Here is a 23,001-nt window from a genome sequence, read left to right as displayed (position 1 = left end):
GATGTTGATCGATTGAAGAACGAACGAATCATATCAACAGTGACTGCGCACAGGGCAATGATTAGCCGACCATATGCAGAGTAAACAGTAGGAAAGAATCATCCGATCCTTACTCATCCGATCCGACTTGTTTGCCGAATCAATTCGATGCTCTCGTTTTGCTTTAGAATGCGATCGCGCGATCCGCAGCTCTCGATCTTCTATTGGCAGTAGAAAAAGCGCCGTTTCTCACAGATCCACGCTTTTGGGGCGATCATCACCGTCGGCGTCGGCGATACGGAAGCGAGACCACGCTATCACGCTGCGTGTGCGCTCGATAAGTGCCAAATCCGGTTCGGACCACCAGACGCAGCATCCTGCTCTCCCTTCGGTAGCCATCCTCCACTTAGTCTCCTGACATCATCGGTTTTTTTTGTGGGAATTCCAACACCCCCTTCTTTGCGCATCTCAAATTTCCAGCGCGTCTATTTTTGGCACGAAACACGGAATATTCGCTCCGATAAGCTTTCGAATGGAAATTTCTAGAGCTTTGAGCGAAACCGGACGCTTCTCGACAGCCGCTCGCCGGCTGCGATTAAGAACTGAATTTCGAATATTTCTCTAACGACGATTCCGGGATTTCCCCGCCGGCATTCTGATGGACGCTTCTGGAACCTTTTTTGTGTTGTCTTTTATTATTCAATACTACGCTGTATGAATTCATGGGTTCGCTCTGCCGATTTGTATACGATTGCTAAGTATGAGTATAGTTTACAATGTGGGAAAGGGATAGTTGTGTGGCTCATGTAATGTAGCGCAATTGGCGTTCTCATTTTATTATGATCCCCGCCTCTCTCTCTCTCTCTCCCTCTCTTCATGATGACGGGGTTGATGATTAGGATTGTTTTTGTTGTTTTATTTTTGTTTTAATCAATCAACAGAACAGGAATCATCATCGAGTAATTAGTTTGGTTAGTTCGTTTTTGTAAGGATTCCGGCTCCGGGGTCCGGAGATCACTGTCACGGCACTCCCTTCTCACTGTTCGGGAGAAACTCTTACAAAAGCGTTTCGCATGAAGACGATGAAGCTCCAACTGCAGCTAATTGCCCTCCTCGCTACGATTTTCATCCTTCAAACCCGAGGTTGGCCTCCCTGAATAGTTCGGTTGGCCGCTTTTTTTGTATAATAAGTATAAATACGAATAAGTGCGCGCTAAGTTGCGTTTTCCCTGGTTTTCCTATGTAGTTTTGCTTGACCAGCCACACATGACGGGGGCGGCCATCGTCTATTACAGTATTCTTCTAAAGGATTTACTTAATGCTCGATGGAACATAGACTGCACACAAATCCCCAACTAGTACTTTTCGCCTCTCTCGTCGCCTTTCTCTTGTGTGTATACGAATAAATAGTTTTGTGAATCCAGTTCCGAACCCGTTTGGCGTTTGCTGGGAAGGCATTTCCGGGCGTGTCCGGGATGGCACAAGAAGCACAAGAAGCTCGCTCTTTGGTCCTTACAGTTATAGTGTATGCATAAGCGTTCGGAGCACGGAGCTCTAGCGTGATCCGTGGGCTGCTCAAAATAGCAGCCTCTCGAGGGCTCGAGTGGTCCGGGAATCGATTTCCTGTGTTGCGAGTCCCAGTTCATGAGCCCTACGCGTGTGCCACAAAGTGGTGGAAGCACTCCAAGTTCCTTTCTCGTCTCGGCGGGATTTTCTCTCGTAATCGTCTGCTACTAGCGTCTAGTGTTATGAGTTCATCGAGGGAATACGAAAAGGAATGCAAGCGCAGAATCTGAAGTGTGTTAAATCAAGCTAGGGTCTAGTTGAAGTGAGCTATTTCCTCAACTGAAGATTGTCTACGAGAGTATCTGTTTGGTTGCTAGAGGGTTTTGCTAAAAAAACCGATCGACTTGTAAGAAGGAGGACTCAAATCGTGTAGGAAAGTACCGGTTCCGCCAAAAACCAAAATAGGGAAACTAAATTCACAAAACTATTTCTCCGCGAAAAACCACTAATTTGCACGAAAGTGAGTAAGCGAGAGTTTAATCTCGTCTAAGACAAAATATGAGCTTGGAAGGTTGGCTACAGTATTTTCTACAAACTAACGTAACTATTTGATTTCTGATGGTTTCCAAGGAGCGATGGTTTCCAGGATGTCCCCAAAGCTTGGATTTTTTATCGTCGTGGGCCACGTTGAGTGCCCATCGAGGTGTTCTATTCGAATTAAATTGAGATAGGCCTCCCCAGAACCAAATGTCGTTTTTAATCGGTCCATCTACGAGCACTCGCTATCCTAAGGATAATAGTAATGACTAGAGTTTCGGGGTGGGCTGACGATCAGTAGCTTACTACTGAGCCCACTGCCCATGTCTACAAACTAGTGGATGGATGGATGGAGATTTCTAAGAATTTAAAGATGATTCCGTGGCAGTCGTCAGACGCCGCTACCATTTTTTCTAATTGATTTTGCGAAACATTTCTACTTTTCTACAAAAACCATCAAATCAGCAAAATTTTTAAACTCAACTGATAGCGTTTTATCGTTCACTGAATTATCGTTTCAATGTTTTTAAAACGATAAATTAGTATGGACACCCACCCGACATAGAGATGGCGCTGGTGTGCATAAACGAAACAAACGTCAAAAATGGAATAAAGGGGTTAAGGGTTAACTAAAGGGAGTTTGAAATGACCGAACCTGTAACGTGGAAAGTACAATATTGGCTTCGTCACAAAATTATTCTTGTAGCTTCAGAGGCTACCAAAGGTCCTTCTTCGCATCCCATTCAATTGTCGGAATCGTTGAGCTGGTTCAGCTCGATGCTTTGATCCTCGAAGATTCGCTTAATCTCGGCCAACGTATCCATAATCATCTCATTCTTTTCCCGCTCCACGGGGGGCTCGTGCCTCGGCGATTTCATGGCTTGTTGCCGATCGCGTCGCAGAAGAGTGATTCGCTCAAGCAACGCCTTCTTCGAGAGTTCTGTAAATGGCATTAATTCATTAAATTCAAATGACGGTAGTTAATATTTTCTGAGCGATCGATTACCTGGATCCTGATCAAGTGTGCGTTGAATGCGCTCAAAAGCAGCACTGCAGGTGTAGATTTTGCGCTTCAGTGGTTCACTCTGAGGACAGTAGCTATCATCAGTCACCGGAGAACCGATGTCGACGGAGCGGAAGGAAATCAGGGGCGACTTGTGCATTCCACTATTCAGCTCGAGATGAAGCTCTCCAGCAGCCATCGGCGCAGCACTCACGTCACTCGGACCACCCGCACCACCCCCATGGATTGTGTGTCGGAAGTTGTTCATCTGCTTTCCGGTGACGCTACCCTTACCCGGTGGAGCCTGCGCCGGGTGTTGTGAGTTCATATGGTTCTCCTTGTTACTGCGACCCTTATTGCCGTTGGCTTTACTGTCCAAGTTACGAATCACATCGTCCGAGTCCGAGTCCGATTCGATGTTAAGGTGTGGACTCTGGCTCCGGAACCGTCTTCGCATGATGGTTGGCGACTTTGAGAGCAACCGGGGTGGCGGTGGTGGTGGTGCAACCGTCGATGCACCGTTGGCACAATGTTTGAGGTCATTCGCATGTTCCGGTTGACGTGCGGACGAACTTTGCTGGTGGTGCATAAAGTTCGAAATGTGCGTCTTGCGGGGTAACAGGACGCGGGTGTTCTTCGGACTGTTCGGTGCCGATAGCGAGCACGGTGAGGTATCGTAGCGCAATACCTCGAGCCGCTTATTGACGATCACACCTTCGGCTGGATTGAGCTCGCTAGCCGGATGGCCTACCCCTAGTCCTTCGGCACATTTTTGGGAGCAGGTTTTGGCCAGCTCGCGCCTTAAGTCCGCCTCACAGTTACGTAGCATTTCGACGCGCTTGTTGGCCGGTGGGTTACACACACGCCTGGGACTCGCGATGGTAGTCTGTGGAGTGACTTCTTTGGCCGGTACCGCCGGTGGTACTACCGGAGCTAGTGGTTCTCGTGGAGGCAGCGGAGGAGGTTGACCAGCAGCGATAGATACAGTCTGTTCCTTGAGACAGATCGAGCTGTTGCTCTTCATCGAGAAGAGTATCGATTCGGCTTCGTGGATCAGCTGCTTGTACTTGACGTCCGCCTCGAGGTCCGCCCTAAGCAGTGCCTTTTCGCTCTCCGAGATGGCCAGTATGCGGCTGTGCAGTGTGTTCACCTCAGTGAAAGTAAGCGAGTTACAGCGGTTGGTGAGTGGAGAGCTACGTGCTACCGGTGTTCGACATTCCGCTTCCTGCCGTTGGTTGCGCCGCAAGGACATCGGAGTACCGCCTAAGCTACGGCAGCCACGGCTCACTAGACCACACGATGATGCGTCTCCATTGGCACCCAGCTCCGTAGTGACACTTTCCGATTGCTTCTTTCTCGTACGGACGAGCTTCTTGCGTCGCTTCGAACCGGCACCGGACTCGTTACTTCGTTTGTTGCGGAGTGATCGCTGTTTAGAGACACCGGACGACGGTTTATTGCCATCGGGTGTGAAGCTGTGGATCGAACAGCTCGCCGTGTGTCGGAATGTTTCCTTATCCTCCAGTACGGAACCTGTGTCGATAAAGTCCAGATCGAGCAGATCGTCCGTATCGCATTCATCACCTGCATCCTGACCTGTGTCGATGTCCGTCGGACAATCCGTTGGGTCCGAATCGCTACAACTAAACGGTGGACGTAGAGAAGAATTAGGAGGACATGGAACATTCCCTATACACGTGAGATGACACGATAATCCCTAAGACTTACCTCAGTATATCAGTCTCCTTTTCGTAATGGTAACTTTCGTCAAACTTGCCCATCATCTCGTTCAGTGTGGCATCCTCATCGCTCTCCTGGTTAGAGCCGAACGTCACCGAGATGGTCTTGCTGTCCAGTCGGGTGCCAATGTCACCGATCTTTTTCAGACTTCTCGGTGTCAGTATCCGCTTGTTGACTATTTTCTCCGTTGAAGAACTTGAATCGGTGTCGGAATTAGCGTTCGGTTTTCTAGTGGCAAGTGCAAAGGAACAATGGGAGGTTAGTGAGATTGGTTCGATGTGGTACGCTTGTTGCTTACTTGTTATCATGCTTATTGTCATCCGTTCCGCTGCTCGATTTGATGCCAGACGAGGTCGATCCAGAGTCCTGCTCCGTGCGCTTGATGCCATTGCTGGCCAGCGCACCATCAGCTGTCGTCAGCCACGGGTTCGTCCTGATGCGACACCGTTGACGAGGTGATGGAGCTGTGTTGATGGATGGGTTTGATTTTTTTAAATGCATTTTATATCTTTTCGTCCTATTTGATTGGTAAAGTGTGCAGTTCTTTTCAGGATTTTCGTCTTCTCAACACTTTTCCAAGAGAGCTTATAAGACCAGAGAATATTGACGCTGCATTTCGCTTTGAACAGATAAGCTTTTGATTCTTATTTTGATTATAGGGATTCCAAGGAGTAAAAGATGCTCTATTGTTAGAATGAATTACAATACCCCATCATGTAAACTAGAATATTCACTAGGACGAAAATATAGATTTTGGTTACGTAAATAAATAAATAACTAAATGGCAAATTAATATTCGAATTACAAAAATAACAAAAATTCATGACAACTGCACAGTTGATTCAAAGATTGCTTTCAAAAAAATTTCCATTAATAAGAGAAGTTTGAGTTCTTGGTTGAGGAGCTTGGCTCTTTTTAACAACACTTATGTGCGTTTAACTGTACGAAAAAAATAAATAATAAACCTACGGCACGCCTGTCCTTAGGTATGCTAAAAAAAACTGGTCGAAAAAGAACGAAGAAAGGAAAAGTAACCAAGCTCACATGTTTATATATTCTGGTATATCATACATTCTCCTATGTTGTATTATATGTTGTGTAATAATGCAAACGATTTTTAATTACAACATTTAAATAATTAAAAATGATAAAGAACTTCTCGTTATTATACCAGCAATACAAAAACATTTCAGAAGACGACAAAACTCAAACAAACGTCCACTAAAAACATTGCTCATTGCTTTGCACAGAATGCTGCATCATTAAAACCGCCCCAATGTTCAGACAAAAATGTCATTACAAATCATCACCGTCGCTCAAGACACTTTTTCATTTCGAAACTATGAAACACTGTGCCAAATGAAACACACAAAAACGGTGCCCCAAAACTCCAATTCATAAGAACCATTCTTATTGGGTTGCTTCCATCCGCGAGATTGGCGCGATGCGGTGGTGCTGACTACTCCGCACTGAATGTATAATTGTGGCGTGAAAACTGTGCCGGTGCATAATGCAAACTGGACTTGGTTCTTCTTCTTCGTCTGCCTCTATTTTATCTACGAGTGCGAGCGCCCGAGTGCAAAAAGCGCATTTTCGATTCGATTATTCATTTGAAAGTAAGAAAGAACGTTCGTCCATTCGCGAGAAAGCAAGCGAAAGAACTTTTCCAACAAGTAAGTGGAGCAGCCAGAGTACAGGTTTGCATCAGGGTCTGCATCTGCCGCAGCAGGCAAGCAGCTGTCACGCGGTTCCGCGCTTGGTGGCAACGTGTTCAAAACCGTTTCACTCGCATTCAACAACTTTCTTTCTTAAGCCCCCTTTAGAGTGCAATCTTCCGGGCGTTCGCTCTCCTGCAGCAGGATGCCTGTGTCCTAGTTAAGGGAGCATGGAAAGGGGTTTGGTGGTTCCGGGGGCCAGAAGACATTGACTTACACTCGATGCTCCGGTAGTGCTGCATCCCGAGGTTCTTCTGCATAATGGGGCTCATTGCAACGGCGTTCGGTGTTGGTTGAGTGGCGGTGGAGCATGGTGGTGGTGCTGGTGGTGCTGCTGCTGCTGCTGCTGCCTGCGATGTCGACGTCGCTACTGATGCCTGTGGCTGAGTGGTTGCTGTTGATGATTGCTGCTGCTGCTGCTGTTGTGTTTGAGATAAAGCACACGGCCCTAGGCCGGGACCGGTTGGTTTGAGGTTCCCCGAGGTTTGTGCCGATAAGTTCACCGACACCGGTGCCGTTGTGCCGGTACGACGTCGCGGAGAATCCTGCTGAAATAACGGGAGAAATGCAAACACACACACATATAGACGCGAACCGGTTTAGTGAGTAGCGAGATCCTGCTCCTGAATGTTGGCTGTGAATTGAGCAGCTGTCACAGCGGGAGGTCAGAACAGGAGATGCAATGGAAATGAAATGGAACAGAAGGTAACTGGTACTGGCTGGGAGAGCTTGGAAACGTTGTCTCTATTGCAACGTGTCTATGGCAACGACCCTCGGTAGCACGTTGCACAGACGAACCGTCATCGTCGGTCGGTGAAAAATGGCGGAAAATTTAATTCCCAACACCCGGAGGAAGCCAAAGGGAGTATGTTTTCGAAAAGGAAGCATAGATGAAGGATGGCCAGACTTTCTCGCTCCAGCTGACGCAGGGGTAAAGTTTTGTTAAAGTTACACCAAGCGATGCGACCGGAATACCGACCGAGGTACACTTACCTTCTTTTGCTCCACACAGAACTCCACGTGCTTTTCCTCGATCCGATTAAGTGCACATTTGAATTTGGTGCCACCGTCCGTGCATCCGGCAGCAGCTCCAGAAGCAGCAGCAGCAGCCGCAGCAGCAACACCTGGACCACGTCCTGGCAGAGTCGTCCCTTTGGCGAAGTAGTGAGTCCCCGTCCGGATGTTGATGTAATACTCGGGTGTGTACGAACAGCCACCTGTTTTGGGGCAGATAACAAAACGATAGAACATCGGTGAGTGAGTGAAGGTGAGTATTGGACGGGCGTGGATGGGGTAACGCATATTCAATTTGGTGGGGTCACGCCTTTCTCCCCGCCTCGTGACAAATGGCTGCTGCAGAGAGCTTCTCGTTCTTCTTCGTTCTCTCTATTCACGTTCCATTCGCGTTTATGGCGCACAATAAAATGCTAAAACATCCTTCAATCCGAATTGACGCTTCCGATGGCAACTCGGGGAAAGCAATAAAGTGTCTCGCTTTCGACCATTGCACACCATTTCGAGTGTCAGTTCGGTTGGTTTGTTTGGCGAGACAGGATCGCTGGACATGAATCTAGTTCGTGGAAATCGTGGAAAGCTTGCCGTCGCGATTGCCGTCGGTCGCTCGAAAGGTGGTCCCATTCCGGGTGGTTATGTGTTAGAAACGCGGCAGCAGCAACAGCAACAGCAACAGCAGCCACCAAGAAAGCAATAAAAATTGAACAACAACAGACAGGAAGCTCGCGAGAACGGGACAAATGGCGGCCTTGAAGTGCCATTCCGGGACGGGCGAGGACGGAAGCCAGCAGCCCGAAGAATGGGACCGGGAATTGGAAAGTATGGCCCGGGAGCGATGTGCGTCTTGGGTCGATCACCGGGTCGAGTGATATCGATTGACGGTGGAAGGGGGCTATCGTAATCGCTTTATAAACGGTCCTGTCAGCAGCTTGATTCATGTCCAATTCTGTTTACCGCATGGCGCCGCGCTGGCAGAGCATTATGTTTCTCATTCTTCTGGCGGGCCGGCATTCGCTTTCAACTTCGTATGCGGAAAGTCTAGATTGTTGTTTGATGAGTTTTTCGATGGGAGGAGGAGGGATGAGGGATGGGGAGCTGAATTAGAATTGTGACGAGTTGAGTGCGAACAGCCTTTCCTGTAGCTGATTTCTTACCGAGCAATATGTTTTTGCGGTAAATCGGTGGTCGGAGAAGCAATGAATAACGGAGATAATCATTTTTATTCAGTTAAATAGAAAGCTCTCTTGATAGTCATTCCGCGTGTTATTTGTAGTCAATATATCCCGTACCTTTTTCTAGGATAACATTAGCCAATCCGAACGCCACACAAAACATACATTGAAACGCCCAATTAATCCTCCGCCTTATATTGCCCACTTGTATCAGCTAACTCGACATTCCAAGATGGAAAGAAAAAGAGTAGAAAGATCCTTCTACACCGCGCGTCGTTTGTAGCGCTGAATGAATAATTAATAGTTATGTTGGATTGGTAATGCTTTGGCTCATGCATCATATGAAAATAGTTGTTGTTGCGAAACGCGAGTATTCGAGATTTCAAGGAAGAAGTAGTTGTTTGGCATTTGTAAATTTTCTATATTTTATCTAAAAATTTAATTGTTTTAGCGTTGCACGAAGTTGTTTGTAGAACGCTTAATAAAAATGTTAAAAAGTTTTAATAAGCCACTGGCTAAGAAATGGTGCTTCAGACCATAAAAATATGGATTTTTCTATTGAATGACCTTCAATGGCGTTATCGTTTAATGAAACTTCTAAAAAAAAAACAAAAAAATGGGATAAAAAATCTGTATATAACACCAAAAACGAATTATTAAAATTATAACATCGATGTTTAGTATTGTTGATCAGCAGGCAATTCGAAGAACAGCTTCAATCTATTTTCGAAACGTGAAAGAAAATAAAAACCAAGTTGTTGCTGATGTTGCTACTTGCTTTTAAACCCTGTCTTTGAATCGCATTGACGATTGATCGGATTACGGTCCTTACATCGCGATAGCTTCATTTGCAATAGATGTACCAAGGATGCCATCATCCGCCATTTAAAGCATCTAATGTATTGGCTACATGGTAGACCAGCAAGATGAAAGCATTCGGATTCCATTCAGTCCCGAGCTGCCTTGGCATGGAAGTCAGTTCACTGAACGCCAAACCCAGCAAGGCTTGGCAGAATTGGCTAAAAATCGTTTAATGCTTGAGCTGACCCCGATTGAACGGGGGGTCCGAGTACGACATACGAAGCAATCAATACCGATTGGCTGCATTGGCCGTACCCGTTCTGAGCTTCCGGTGCCACTGCCCCCTTTCTCGCCCACCGGAACGATGCGATTACAACTGTAACGTTGATGTAAAGCCATCGTTGCAAAATGCTCTCTCTCCCAAGCTGGCCACCGTTTTGCTTCGTGCCACCATCGCCATCGCCGTCCATCGTATCATAATCCTGATTTAGGTCGATCGATGCGATCCAAACACAAAGTTTCAACGGGCCCGGGGAAAAATGGCACCGCTATAGGCACGGGTTTTCATCTTGCCGTCTCATGTTCTGAAAATATGTTGAAACTGCACTTCCAGCTGCCTTCCGCCATGCTCCAGCTTCAGTGTCCACATAAAACGGAACCGGAGACACTCGGTGAAATGGCAAAAGGCTTGCGGGCGGCCATGGGATAGGTCATTTGCATAACATGGTGCCACGGTGCCACCATGCGGTGCGGTTGACCCACATCATCGGGTCACTTTTCTCTCTCTCTCGCGCGCTCTCTCCATTTCTCTCTCTGTTTCACAGACCATCGAGTTCGGTTCCGTTTGGGTTTCACTTCATCGGTGGTTACCGTTCTGCAGGCTCCGAAGCCTAAATCCGTAACACGACACGTCAACACCAACGACCGTCCAGCCCGGTCCAGCCGGTTGGCCCTGCTGTGCGTCAAGCTGCTCCGTTTCTTTGGACACAAGACTATCCTCAGACACGTAGGCAGTGGCACGGCCCCGGCGCACCATGCTCCCCACATTTCGGCAGACCAACAACCCTTCACAGCACACGGCACCGGGGCCCTCTTGCCAAACCAGTTTATTAGCATACAAATGTTGATAAGTTGGCTGTGATTCTTCTTTATGTCCTGCGGACTCCTGCGGACCCCGATCCTCCGGGTCCCGGCATCCCGTTCCTTTTTGGATAGAGGCTTTTTCGGGGAAAATGTTCCCGTTTCCGAAGAAGAAAAGTTTGGCCCTGCGAGGCTGGCGAGTTCGAGGAGGAGGTTGTGCCCAATCGTTCTGGATCGTCCTTAACGTTCCGACAAGTTATTATTATTTTTATGATATTTGAAAATGTTCACCGTCGCACATTTGGCCTTTCACCTGGTTACGGTGTGAAACCGGTGCCGAAAACCGAAGCGGATATGGAGTCCCATTTCTGTTTCTGCAAATATTCGAGTGGCGTGTTGTGGTGGCGAACAGCTTTCCCAAGTAAAGCACTCCCCCCCACCCTTTGGACTTAGCATCTGTACTCGCTGTGAAGAGTGGGGAGTGCGAGGTAATATGAAGCCGTTCACCGATAGGCACAGTACAATGCCGCACAATGGCGCTGTAATGCCAGCTGGAACGATAGCCGTTTTGAGGCTGGAAATTGAAAATTGGCTCTCGATCGAACTTCGCCTCATGGGCTGCTTCTGCCTGTGGCCGGATCTATGTAACGAGCCAAAGTAGCCGAAGCGAGGCATCGTTTGGATAAATGGAGACACAACACACAACCTCGGATTGTCCCACAAAAACACACACACACACACACAATGTAAAAGACAGCAGATGCAGATTGCATTACTATTTTAGCAGAGCAAACAGAGTGTTACATTTCGAACATGGAAATGGAAGTGGTTCCGGGGAAGCCATCGGCAGGGTGGTAGCGTCAGGAAGGGGAACTTTATGGTCGCAACTTTTCTTTTACGCCACTGGAGTTGGAGGACACTTGGCAATGTAAGGGTTTGTTACAGCGAATGAAGCACGGTTATCGATCGATCGAGAAGCTCGTAGCGAGCGCAAATGGTATGTCGAAAGCTTACACCTTACAACGACTTTGAGAATTTATTTGTATTCGTTTTTCTTTGTAGGTTTCATGCTCTAAATAAAGTTTCTTCTCCGCCGGGAACCAATGGCTGGAAAATCGATTCAGAATGAATCGACAGAAACTCACCAGGAGTAAAACATTTATGAATGATAATCGAATTGTGCTCGATCATTGTGTGTGCTCGCCATGGCAACGAGTTCACAGAATCACTGGTTGGTTTGGTGACATGGATGGAGCAAATAATAATCATCGTCATCTGTGCTTTTGGAAGACCCATGGGCCCCTCTGGGAGTTGTTGACATTGTTGGCCCCATCGCCATTTGAAAGCAACATTTGCGATTAGCGAGTTTAGCTCTTCGGGGGCCAGCAACAGCAGCATGACTTGACTCCCTGCTGCTGCTGCTGCTGCTGGCCGATGCGATGTTTGCCTGGAGAATTCAATTAATCGTGTAATTTCTTGTGCTCCATGGCCAAAGGATGCCTCGAATGGATCATTATCTCGAGCACACAGCGATCGATTGTGAGGAGAAGGAAAGTCTTTCAGTTTCCAGGTTGCTAGGGATTGTGTGATTTCATTGCTCGAGCGGAAAAGTGCCAAAATCATCGTCATCATTCCAGAAGAGCTGCTGGGGTCCAGCTACCCAAAAGTTGCAACTTCATGAGCTCAACTGTTGATGATCCATAATGTTGTTTGGAGAGAGAGAGAGAGAGAGTTCCCTTGATTGCTGCGCCCAACCCTGCCGTAAGCATCTTGCTCCCCCTCCGAACGAGTGTTTTTCTTCAAACAAGACCTGCCTGAGATTTGCTGAAACAGGTCCCTACTGGTTTCTGGAAACAAGCAATGTTTCGTTACTTGGTGCCGAAACCAAACGGAAACGGATGTTCATTTGGCGCTCAGCTTCTCGTACCTTTTTCCTGCAAACGGCCTATCCCCCCATCGAGCTGACGACCGAAACCGAAAGACAGACGAACCGGTAGTGAAGTAAATAACATTAGCATAGTGAGCATACCTACACAGTACACTGGCACAGTGCTGCAAATCAACCAAAGCGCCAGAAGGCAAGCTGGAGGCGGCTGATGCTCAGATAAGTACGAGATGAGTGATGGCAGCATTGGACTACCACCTTCTTACCGAACCTTAACCACCAACCACTACTCCCTCGAGGGTGAACGAGGGTGCTTCACCCTCCCATAGCTGGTGCATAGCAATTGTTCTGGTTCCTCCGTACGGACACAATGGTATGGATCGAGAGCAACGCTCTGGCGAAAACAGAAGCAGTAGCAGCAGCAACAGCAGCAGCAACAAAAAAGGGGGGATAATAATCCAACAAATTACGCACAAATTACCATATGCAAATCCGGACTCACGGCCGGCCGTTCCGATGTCAGTGTGGCCACACTGTGTGGATTCGGTGGGCTTTTTGATGTGGGTGGGCATGCTTTCGCCCCACTCGCCCTCGCCACGAGGGCGTTTTTTTTTTCATAAATTTTACATGATTTTTACGTGCCTTTCGAGCTGGACTTTTGAAGGCAGAAGGGAGAAGGCGGTTCAATGATTGTGAAATGATGGAGAATGAGTCTGCTCCTCCTTCTGGTCGGTGGTGCTCAAAAGATAAATTTAGCACCCGTGGAGCGTGAAGTGAACTATTCAAAGTCCGGTGGCCCCTCCGGGAAGGAAGGAAGTGATGCTGTCGGTGTGCGGACTTAATGCTCACGACTGTAACTTGCACATTTGCGTCACTAGCTTTTCAACTGTTCGCCGCCCGAACGGTGCTCGATGGTTTTATCCGGATTTGCAGTAGTTTGTTGGGATGGAGTGTCGGGGGTGAGCTGTTGTTAGTGATTCAATGGCCTTTTTTTTGGGTTTATTTGTGCACTTCGAGATTTTCTGAATGGCGGGTGGCTTGAAAGGACAGACTGAAATGTTGGCCAATGTTTGCAAGGATGCACTGCGTTTATCATTATGGACGTATTTGAATTCGAATGTCAAATAATAGTTGAGACAAGTTTCATACATTCGTTCATCCTAAAGCATGTTATAACGAGGAAACTTATTGCTGGAGTTAATAAAGTGGAAGTCGAAAAGTAAAGCATGTGAAATGTACTATTATTAGTGCCCTTAATACTTTTTTCAAGAACGGTCATGATAAACAAACATGATGAAAAAATGACCATTCTGTTAAACGTAACGTATATTGATGGATACATTGAATAAGGGCAAATTGAAGGAGGCAGCTTTAACATATAATCGAAACAATGTTCTTTGACTAAAGTTTTCCAAAAGAAACAATAAGTAAGCAATACAAAAAAACGGGGAAAACATGTGTGTGTATCAGTTGTTTTAGAAGCACATGATATCTTAACATGAAAAATAAAATATTAATGGTACACAGCTGGCTATCGTTATCAAGCAAGACCATAAACATAGAATAGTACACTAAAGGTGAGCAACATTTATGTGCCACACTTTTGTGCCATATTTCAGGACCATTTCATAGCAACAAACAGAACGCACACACACACGCGCCACTCAAGTTAAGTTATGCTATAAACCAAATGGAGACACGTCCACCCGGTGGAGACATCAGAAGATGCTGCAACACCCCCTCCAAAAAAGGCGAGCTTAAGACCTTTGTCCAGTCTAAGCCTCTCGCAATTTCTTATTATCGCCACTTGATTAACGTTTTATGGGCCGATCAGCGTGATGGTGCCGGAAAGGAAGCACACCACACCACACCGGGAATGGCCCATTAATCGTGGGCAAAAAAAAAGGAAATTCATTTCCAGGCTGTCCACTCAATCTTTAACGATCGTCAGATCGATGAGCTTGGCCCGTTGGCCACAGGACGCGCGGCTCCTTGGGGGACACTGGATTTTATGCTATCGCTGTTTGCGATAAAATGTCACCGCCGTGTGGTGGAGACGCATTCCGGAGAGCATCTCGGACATGGCAAAACTGGGGCGCCCGCGTGTCCGTTTTATGATGTATGCGCGGAGGAAAGTTGCCGCCATGGATAGCATGCTCGCTGATTAGAAGACGATAAAGCGAACGAGCGACGTGGACCGCCACTCTTCGTAAAAGTGGCTTTCTGTGAGTGCTTCGAAGAGAAGGAAGAAGAAAGACAAAGTGCAAGCAATGGCGGCCGCTCTTCTTACCGGGTGACGTTCCGTCGGTCGAGTATCCGGTCGAGTAAGCACTTTCCGGTGAGGACAGCGTATGGCCGACCGTGTGTCCGTGCGGATGCGGATGATGGTGATGGTGGTGCGGTTGACCGTGCGCTGGATGGTGTAAGTGCTGTGTCTGACCACCACTCTGCGACGCCGTTAGTTGTTGTGGTGCTGCTGACGGGGGAGGAGACGATGACGACGAGGACGATGATGGTGCCTGGTGTTGGTGCTGGTGGTGGTGGTGCTGGTGATGCGTCTGCGGATGTGCTGGATGCAGATGTGTCGATGAAACGTTATTGATTTGGTACGGCGATCCCACCACAGCGCCCGTGTTGTTGCTGCTGCTGTTACTGCTGCTGTTGGCGAGCTTGTGGGTGCCATTACTGGCCACGAGCCCATTGTTGTTATTTACATGATTCAATTTACTACCTCCAACACCAACACCAGCACCGACGCCATTGACAGTGACGGTGTCGTGTGTGGCCCGAGATCCGGTTCCCGTTAGTTTGTGGAACTTGTTGGCAAAGGATGCGGTGAAGGAGGTGCCGGTCGAGTGATTGCTGGGTGGCCTTCCGGTACCGCCACCCACTGTCTCCAAGTGATTGTTATTGTTATTATTATTGTTGCCATTGATAATGCGATTACCGTTGGCAGCTGCCGTCGGGTGGCTCTGGTGGGCTGCACGCTGCAATGGCGGCGTATAGCGTACTGGTGGTGGTGGTGGCGTTTGCCCACTACTATTAGCCCGCGATGGGTGGGGGGAGGTGGAGTAAACCAAATTGTTGTTGATGCCATTGTGTTGTTGCTGCTGTTGTTGCTGCTGTTGCTGGTGCTGATGGGGATGGTCGTAGTAGATAGGCCGATGGTCGCCATATTGTGTAGCCATTGGTTGCTGCGGCAAAAGTTTTCCATATTTGGGCTCGCTGCTGACGGGCGGCATCGCCGTGGCTGACGAGTGTGCACCACGCGGAGTGTAGTGGGACAAGGAACCGTTCACCATGTGGTTATTGTTGAAGTGGTTGTTCACGTTGTGATGATGATGGTTGTTTGAGTTGACTGATGAGGATGACGATGAGCTGATTCGAGACGCAGCAGCAGCACCACCACCAGAAGCCGGATGCTGCATTCGCTTGATGCGACCGCCACCATCGTGCAGCTCTTCGAGCAGTTCACTGCTCGAACTGGTCGCCGTCGTTGAGTAGGTGATGTTGGAGTGCGAGGCTATGGCCGCACCGCCTGGACCACCACCGCCACTGCCACCCGTCATTATGCTCGACGGTCCATTGGCGCTTTCGCTACGGAAGTCAAACTCGGGCATCGCGTACGGTACGGTCGGTCCGTCGGAAGCCGCGAATGAGTCGACACTCTTCGAGTAGTACACGTTCACCGACGGAGTCGGCTCGAGCGTGTAAGATGATCCGTTGCGTGAAATGCTTCGCGGTGACGAGAGCACCGAGTGCTGCTGTTGATGGTGTGATGGTTGGTAATGGGATGCCGATGAATGGTCGACACCGTTCAGGGTGCCGTAGGCATGGTGACGATCAAAGTGCTGGGCGCCTCCACCGTTCGGTTGGCCATTGTTGTGCGGCAGCCGATGCTGTAGCGGGTAGTGGTCGGATTTCGGCGAAATTGGTACACTGTCCTGGTTCGGTGAGTGCCATCCACGGCGACTGGTTGTCTGGAAAAGAAGGGAAAATGCAATCGCGAGAGATGAGAATTCATCAAACAATGGCCATGGGTTGCTATTTGTTTTCCGAAATGGATCCCCCCACGGGGTGTGGAGTGTATGACAAATATTGGAGTTGGAGGGATTTTGTGCAATTTAACCAGAAAAAATAAATTGAACAAATTAAACATAGGGTCATGCTGGATCATGTAACATAAAGTAATCAGAGGTGAAATCATTCTAAAGCTTATTTATTCATTAGGATGTAACAAAAGCGAATGAAATTTAAATGTTTGAAATATCACTAAATATCAATAGCATCTCTATTATAAAATACAATATGTAAACATCAAAAGTATCTATGTGTATTGGTTATGCTAAGCTCATAATTTGTGTTTGTTTCGCTAACAGGCTAAATAGTCTTCTGTTAGTTTTCTATAGGCAAACTGACCGCATACGGTGTAGGTTAGGTCTTCTAGTTTCCATGATTAATTAACAATGCAAAGAAAATAACTACGTAATATAGTAAATATTATTTTGCGACCAGAAGGTCTCAAATGAAAAAATCTATATAAGTTCCCCGATAATCACCAAGCCTTCGTGGCGCAATCGGTTAGCGCGTTCGGCTGTTAACCGAAAGGTTGGTGGTTCGAGTCCACCCGGGGGCGATTGAAACTATTTTGTTGTTGTTGCTAATCCTACTTTATCTTCTACAGACAGCGAGAGAGATTATCACCTAATCTATTTATACCACAAACAATTGCTCTCGAATAATGAGTGCTTCAATAATCTAGCATATTTTACCTGGTTGACACCCTTGTAGACAATGTAAACCAACCAATTTATTTGTTTTCTTTAGTTCATTTAATAGATTAAGGCTTTTCTACAAAGTAACAAAGTAAGTTTTTAAAATATTATTTCAAATAGAATATTTAAAACCAAAGTTAAATAGTACAAGCGAAAGCTGCTGTGTCATTCGTTCTTTTCGTTGTTGGCCGCTGGACACTTACATGATTTTGTATCGGTGAAACTTCACTGCGTCTCGCTGGACTGCCGACGGTAGAGTCGCCGGTAAACGTACCGCTCTTGCTGTAGCCATTCTGTGCCGTCAGAACACCAAAGTTGCTGCTGGAAATGAGAAATGATAGCGCAGAGCAAAAAGGGGAGAAGATGTTAAATGGATGCCGACAGAAAATAGGCCACGAAAGCCAGAGAAAAATCGAGAACCGAGAATGATTGCCGTTCGTTAATCGTAAAGTTCGAGAATTCTTTTTCGTTTTTTTTTGCTGTTGTTGCTGATGTACGGAGCAAAATCTTTGTTGGCTCCGATCTATTGTGCCTTCGGCCATTCTACCAGAAGGGCTTGGCCGAGAAGATAAATTAAAATGTTACACAATAAGTTATCCAGGCCAGCGGATTCATTCTCATCATTCACGGCGAGCACGGTTGCAAATGAATCGAAATTAATTATTTGCTTCGTTGGCGCATAATTGGTTTGGTAATGCCGAGCCGCCGGATAAGGGTAATCGATCGGGGGAATGTTATCGGGAGTAACTATTTTGTAGTGATCATCATCTAGCCCCAGCCCGTCGAGCTTACCAGCAATAGCAAATGGGAACCAGCTGCGGCTGTTGGTTTACTTAATTTCGATTTAATAAAAGAAACTTTCTTTCCACAAAACAGGATACGGAAGCAAAAGCGAAATCATTCCAATGCTTCCTGTTCCCTGGGGGTGGATATGAAGACACATATGCACTAATTCAATTGCTGGAGGGAAGCGAAGCGATAACTTATCGTAAATCAAGCGCAGGCCCGCAGGAAAACGCGTCGCACGGTCGGACGTGCAAGTTCCAGACACTTTAGCGCTCGGTTTGTCCGGCAGCATAGCGTGTCGGAAGCGCGTGTGGTCTTGCGGTTTCTGGCTGGCAATGTTCTTCATTCGATAAAGCACTCCACCTTCCACCCCCCGGGATACAAACTGAACGGTAGCCGCCAACGAGGCAAAAGAAACTCACGAGGAGTGTTGTGGGGCGGTTTTGCTAACAAAATGGAAACTTCACGAGAGTCATGCTTCAGAATTAGTTTCGCTCCGTTTCGGCTGTCATGTTTTTGGCGCTGACGTGTGTATTCCGTTGGACCGACTGGGCTGGATATAGTATTTACCAACGTCACGGGAATAGAGTGCTGCCAGCACGGACAGGAGAATATGCTGGTATAGCGGAATGTTCGAAATCTACTATCGCTCTTAAAAATGATAGTTTCCATTCGTATGGTTTATGTCCTCTCATAAAAGCTCGTTTCCGCACAGCATTCAGTTGCCGAGATACCATTAGTCGGGATTGTGATGAACAAAAAAAAAACTAGCTCCGTACTTGCTCTCCCCCTGGGGCATGTTTTGTGCTTTCATCAAAACTTAATCTCTCCCATACCGCCCCACGTTATGTATCGCAATTCTGTTCCGCTGCAAAGAAAGCCTCGAAAAAAAAACTTTGGCGTACCATGTTCATCAGTACTTTCATCTTCCGAAACTCGCTCTTTTAACGAACACAAAAATATCTCGATTTTTTCACTGTCCGACGTGACCACCAGACAACCAGGCGGTTGTGTTGGAATATCGCCCAGATAACGAGCATCGTTAAATATAGTGCCACACACCATTGCCGGGGTAATTTTTGTTCTAAGAATAAACCCGGGCCCCATTAGAGTTTGGTGTTCTGGAAAGTATAAAAGAGGGAGACTGTGAAAAAAGGAGGAAAAAAAAATGGACGAGAAAAGACAGGAAATGGCAGGCAACTCCCTACATGCCAGAGCCACCACTACGAGCCAACAACTTTCATATGGCACGATGGAACACACATCAGATAAGATCCGGATATATCGGTCCAAAGCACGAAAACTATGCAGCCCACAAGGATGGGCGCCGTCAGCATTGGTGGCAACTTTTTTCCTGGTCCAGGCTGGAATTTCAACTCCGCAGTCACACCCCCGACCCAACTCCAACTTCAACTCTTGTGGTCATTTCGTCTTTCGGCTCGGTTCTCGGTGCCACTTGTGCCAGGAAGGAAATCCTTCCACTTGGATCGAGTGTGGTCTAGTCTGTGTGTGTGGTGCGATGGAGGGAGGGAATTGTCAATAAATTTTTATAAGCGCAATTCCCACAGGAAGAATAGAACCTTCGGCATGCAACCATGGCCGTGGTCTGGCCGTGGAGGAGGATGGAATTTTGGATAAAAAAAGGACTTGGCTGGTTCCCAGGAAAAGGTTTGCGGGGGCGCGGCTACTACTAGTCTGAGGCAGTCGGTTGCTGAGGAAGGAAGGGCGATAAGGCTAATCTATAGATAGCCTCGAGGACGCCAGGGGTTTGGAATTTGGAGGTGCTCGTACCCCTTCGATTGGTGGACAGTGATTTTTTGGGCTTGGGTGTCACTCCGTATTGTGCGGAATACAGGATGACGTTCCATATTTCGGTTCCTTCGCTCGCTGGAATACGATTTGTAATAAAGGAAACGGAACTGTGACTAGCATTTGCACATAGGTTCGTAGTTTACATAGTTTACTTTCACTAAACTTGTGAAGACAGTTTATTTGAATGCCCTTTTTTTTATCAAAAAGGCTTTCACAATATTGGATGCTACTTTTGCAGTCGAATATTCCTTTGCAAACATGTTAAATAAATATCTTTCAAGGTACAAATCAACATATGATGCCTCAGACAAAGATCTGCGCATCGAAAAAAAAAATCCCTTTTACTAAGATCATCCGCAACCAGGACCAAAAAGGCACACCAACCTTTACACTATCGTCATGCAACCCACATCACCAAACAGGTGCAGATACACAAGACTACGAAGGTTACAAAATGGAAGTCAACTCTCCGCTTTCTCTGCCAGGGGAGACCATAAATGGAACGAATTAAATCTGGAGATTTAGAAACAAGAACAAATCGAAAGCAAGCGAGGAGCAGATGAACGAACCGTTTTTGCAGACGAGTTCTAGCTACCTTCCCCCCTCCCGTGAAAGCACATGTGTGCGCGGCAGCGAGAAGACAAGCTCATAAATGTTATCACTTAAAGTGTGCCCGAGCAGAGGGGGCTCGGGCATCAGGCACGAGCGGCTTCAAGCCTGAGAACGGTCTCGAAATGCTGTAGCAGGGGGTGGGCAGCAGTAGAACCAGCAGGTTCGCTTCGCATGCACCAGCTCCCCGTAGGTGGACGGCTATGTGTTTTACAAATTATGTGTTTAGGGATGTTAAAGACGTTGTGAGCGAGCACACTTCGTTTGGATGTGGGGTTTTTTCCCTCCATTTTCGGGGCGAAAATTCAGAACATTGCTTTAAAGGGCCATTTCAAAGAAGCAAACCTCACCAAACAACACCAAGATAGATAGTGTTGTGGTTCTTCTTGACATCCACCACAGCCGCATACTCTTTAAACCCAAGCTAATGTGTTGAAAGCCAGCGAGATGGATTGTTGAAAGTTAAAACAATAACAGCACACCGTTTTGCAGGCATCCAAATCCAATTTAATGCGACGTGCAGGAAGGTAACATGCCCTGGCGATGCACAGGATGCTTTTAAAGCGCACCAGGACCAGGCGGCGGCAGCGGCGGCGACAGCGGCACCAGATGTCAGCAAAGTTAAAATGTGACGTGACAGTTGGGGAATTGTAACTGGATTCCCTTCCTTCACACGGAATCACATTAGCGAATCGTCGCTCATGCATGATGAATGACGTATTGCTTCTGTTCGTAATAAGTACGTGCGATGTGGAATTGGGGGCCCGGCCTGCCTGTCGGGCCTGGAGAGTGCGAAACGTTTTCACAACACAGCGTTTGCTGCGCCCCATCCTCAACGGTAGATTTTCGCAAAAGCGGCATCGGGAGAATGAAGATGGAAGACGGATTTAGTAACATTCTGAATATGTAATTAGTTTATCGTGTGCTGCGCGTATCCACATTTGAATTCTTCTCCACTCTTGTACTGGTCGGGTGTCGGGTGAACACAGGCAATACAAATGCGCTCGCCTGAATACATTAATTTGAGTAATCCAATGAATGGACATGCTTTATACTGATGTACACGGGATGCAAGGTTTATGCGAACGACTTTTGTATACGCGTTGGAAAAGTGGTGAAATCTAATCTAATTCAAACAAGAGTCATTTACAAAATAGTGGGAAATGAGTGCTGAAAGGACACATTTTCTAAATAAATGTAACATTGAATATTCTTCCTATTACATTGAACATCTGTTTCAATATATTTTGGATACATTGGTAAAAATACTACATTTACCGAACGTATTATGTATGAATATTTTTAAATGTACAAAGTAAACTTATGTGTCAATATCTTACATGTAAAATATTGAGGTACATTCAATAGTTAAATGCTTTCTAACCGGCCGTCCACACCACAAATTTTTTGGGGATAATGTATGGCGGAGCCCAACAAGTAACTCCAAAATTTTGCAGCTACGTGGGTTACCATGAGTGACATTTGCATCCAAGTGAGCGGCGGTTGCATGCAGCTTGTTTCAGTTATCTCCAACAAAAACATGTTTTGGATACGTAACCAAAACATTTTTTTGTTGGAGATAAGAAAATTGGGGTTTTTGGTAAAATGCGGCCTATTATCGATATGATAATGTCCCAATTTTGCCCGATTTTGAGCGATCACTCAGGCACTCACAGAAATGTTTGGCAAATAAATTTGTAGTGTGGACACTCGTAGACCCAATTTTTTTTGCCAAATATATTTATGGTGTGGACGGCCAGTAAAAGTATAATCTGCCTTGAATAACACAAAATGGTTTTGGATAAAACGAGTAGACGATATAAATATTTACAAAAGATCAAAAGCCTTACTGGCCGTCCACACCATAAATATATTTGGCAAAAAAAATTGGGTCTACGAGTGTCCACACTACAAATTTATTTGCCAAACATTTCTGTGAGTGCCTGAGTGATCGCTCAAAATCGGGCAAAAATTGGGACATTATCATATCGATAATAGGCCGCATTTTACCAAAAACCCCAATTTTCTTATCTCCACCAAAAAAATGTTTTGGTTACGTATCCAAAACATGTTTTTGTTGGAGATAACTGAAACAAGCTGCATGCAACCGCCGCTCACTTGGATGCAAATGTCACTCATGGTAACCCACGTAGCTGCAAAATTTTGGAGTTACTTGTTGGGCTCCGCCATACATTATCCCCAAAAAATTTGTGGTGTGGACGGCCGGTTAGAAAACGTTATATGCTAAGCAAAGTGCACTAATGGAAAATGAAAAAGGGGCAAAACCATGGCAAGCATATCCGAAAAGGATATAGGAAAAAAACATGGTATTGCAGCACATGTAAATCCAATTGCCCTGCCCTGATTCATAATCATCGATCTGGAAGGAAATTGCACTAAAAGCTTACTAGCTAAGCAAACTTTTTTTCAATCACTTCCAACTATCTCACCAATACTATCGGGCACTCACAGGCATTACACTGCCTGTCAATACCCTGGCGCTCTGGCCATCGCTAGTTAAACATGATTTAATGCGACCACATCATTATGGTTCCGAGCAACCGCCCAAATCGCAGCGCCAAACCCA

At 46.6% G+C, this 23,001-nt stretch overlaps 1 protein-coding gene and 1 non-coding gene across 2 annotated transcripts in view; one reads left to right on the top strand and one right to left on the bottom strand.

Moving 5' to 3' along the window:
• Nucleotides 1–709: 709 nt before the first annotated feature.
• LOC125955551 (uncharacterized) overlaps nt 710–23,001 on the bottom strand; it is a 26,440-nt gene continuing 4,148 nt past the window's right edge. Inside the window, exons 2-9 of the mRNA XM_049686685.1 lie at nt 17,411–17,528; nt 14,723–16,412; nt 7,474–7,697; nt 6,698–7,028; nt 5,064–5,229; nt 4,754–4,993; nt 3,029–4,668; nt 710–2,962 (exon numbers count right to left, since the gene is read on the bottom strand). Coding sequence (XP_049542642.1) covers nt 2,766–2,962; nt 3,029–4,668; nt 4,754–4,993; nt 5,064–5,229; nt 6,698–7,028; nt 7,474–7,697; nt 14,723–16,412; nt 17,411–17,528 — 4,606 coding nt within the window. The 3' untranslated portion in view covers nt 710–2,765. The remainder of the gene's footprint in view (nt 2,963–3,028; nt 4,669–4,753; nt 4,994–5,063; nt 5,230–6,697; nt 7,029–7,473; nt 7,698–14,722; nt 16,413–17,410; nt 17,529–23,001) is intronic.
• On the top strand, nt 16,995–17,068 carry Trnan-guu (transfer RNA asparagine (anticodon GUU)). The gene has a single exon. It is a non-coding gene; the product is annotated as a tRNA-Asn (tRNA).

The sequence above is a fragment of the Anopheles darlingi genome, chromosome 3 (genome assembly GCF_943734745.1).
Source record: "Anopheles darlingi chromosome 3, idAnoDarlMG_H_01, whole genome shotgun sequence".
Classification (NCBI taxonomy): domain Eukaryota; kingdom Metazoa; phylum Arthropoda; class Insecta; order Diptera; family Culicidae; genus Anopheles; species Anopheles darlingi.
The sequence above is the reverse complement of the archived record's forward strand: the minus strand, read 5'-3'. Positions and strand labels throughout refer to the sequence as shown.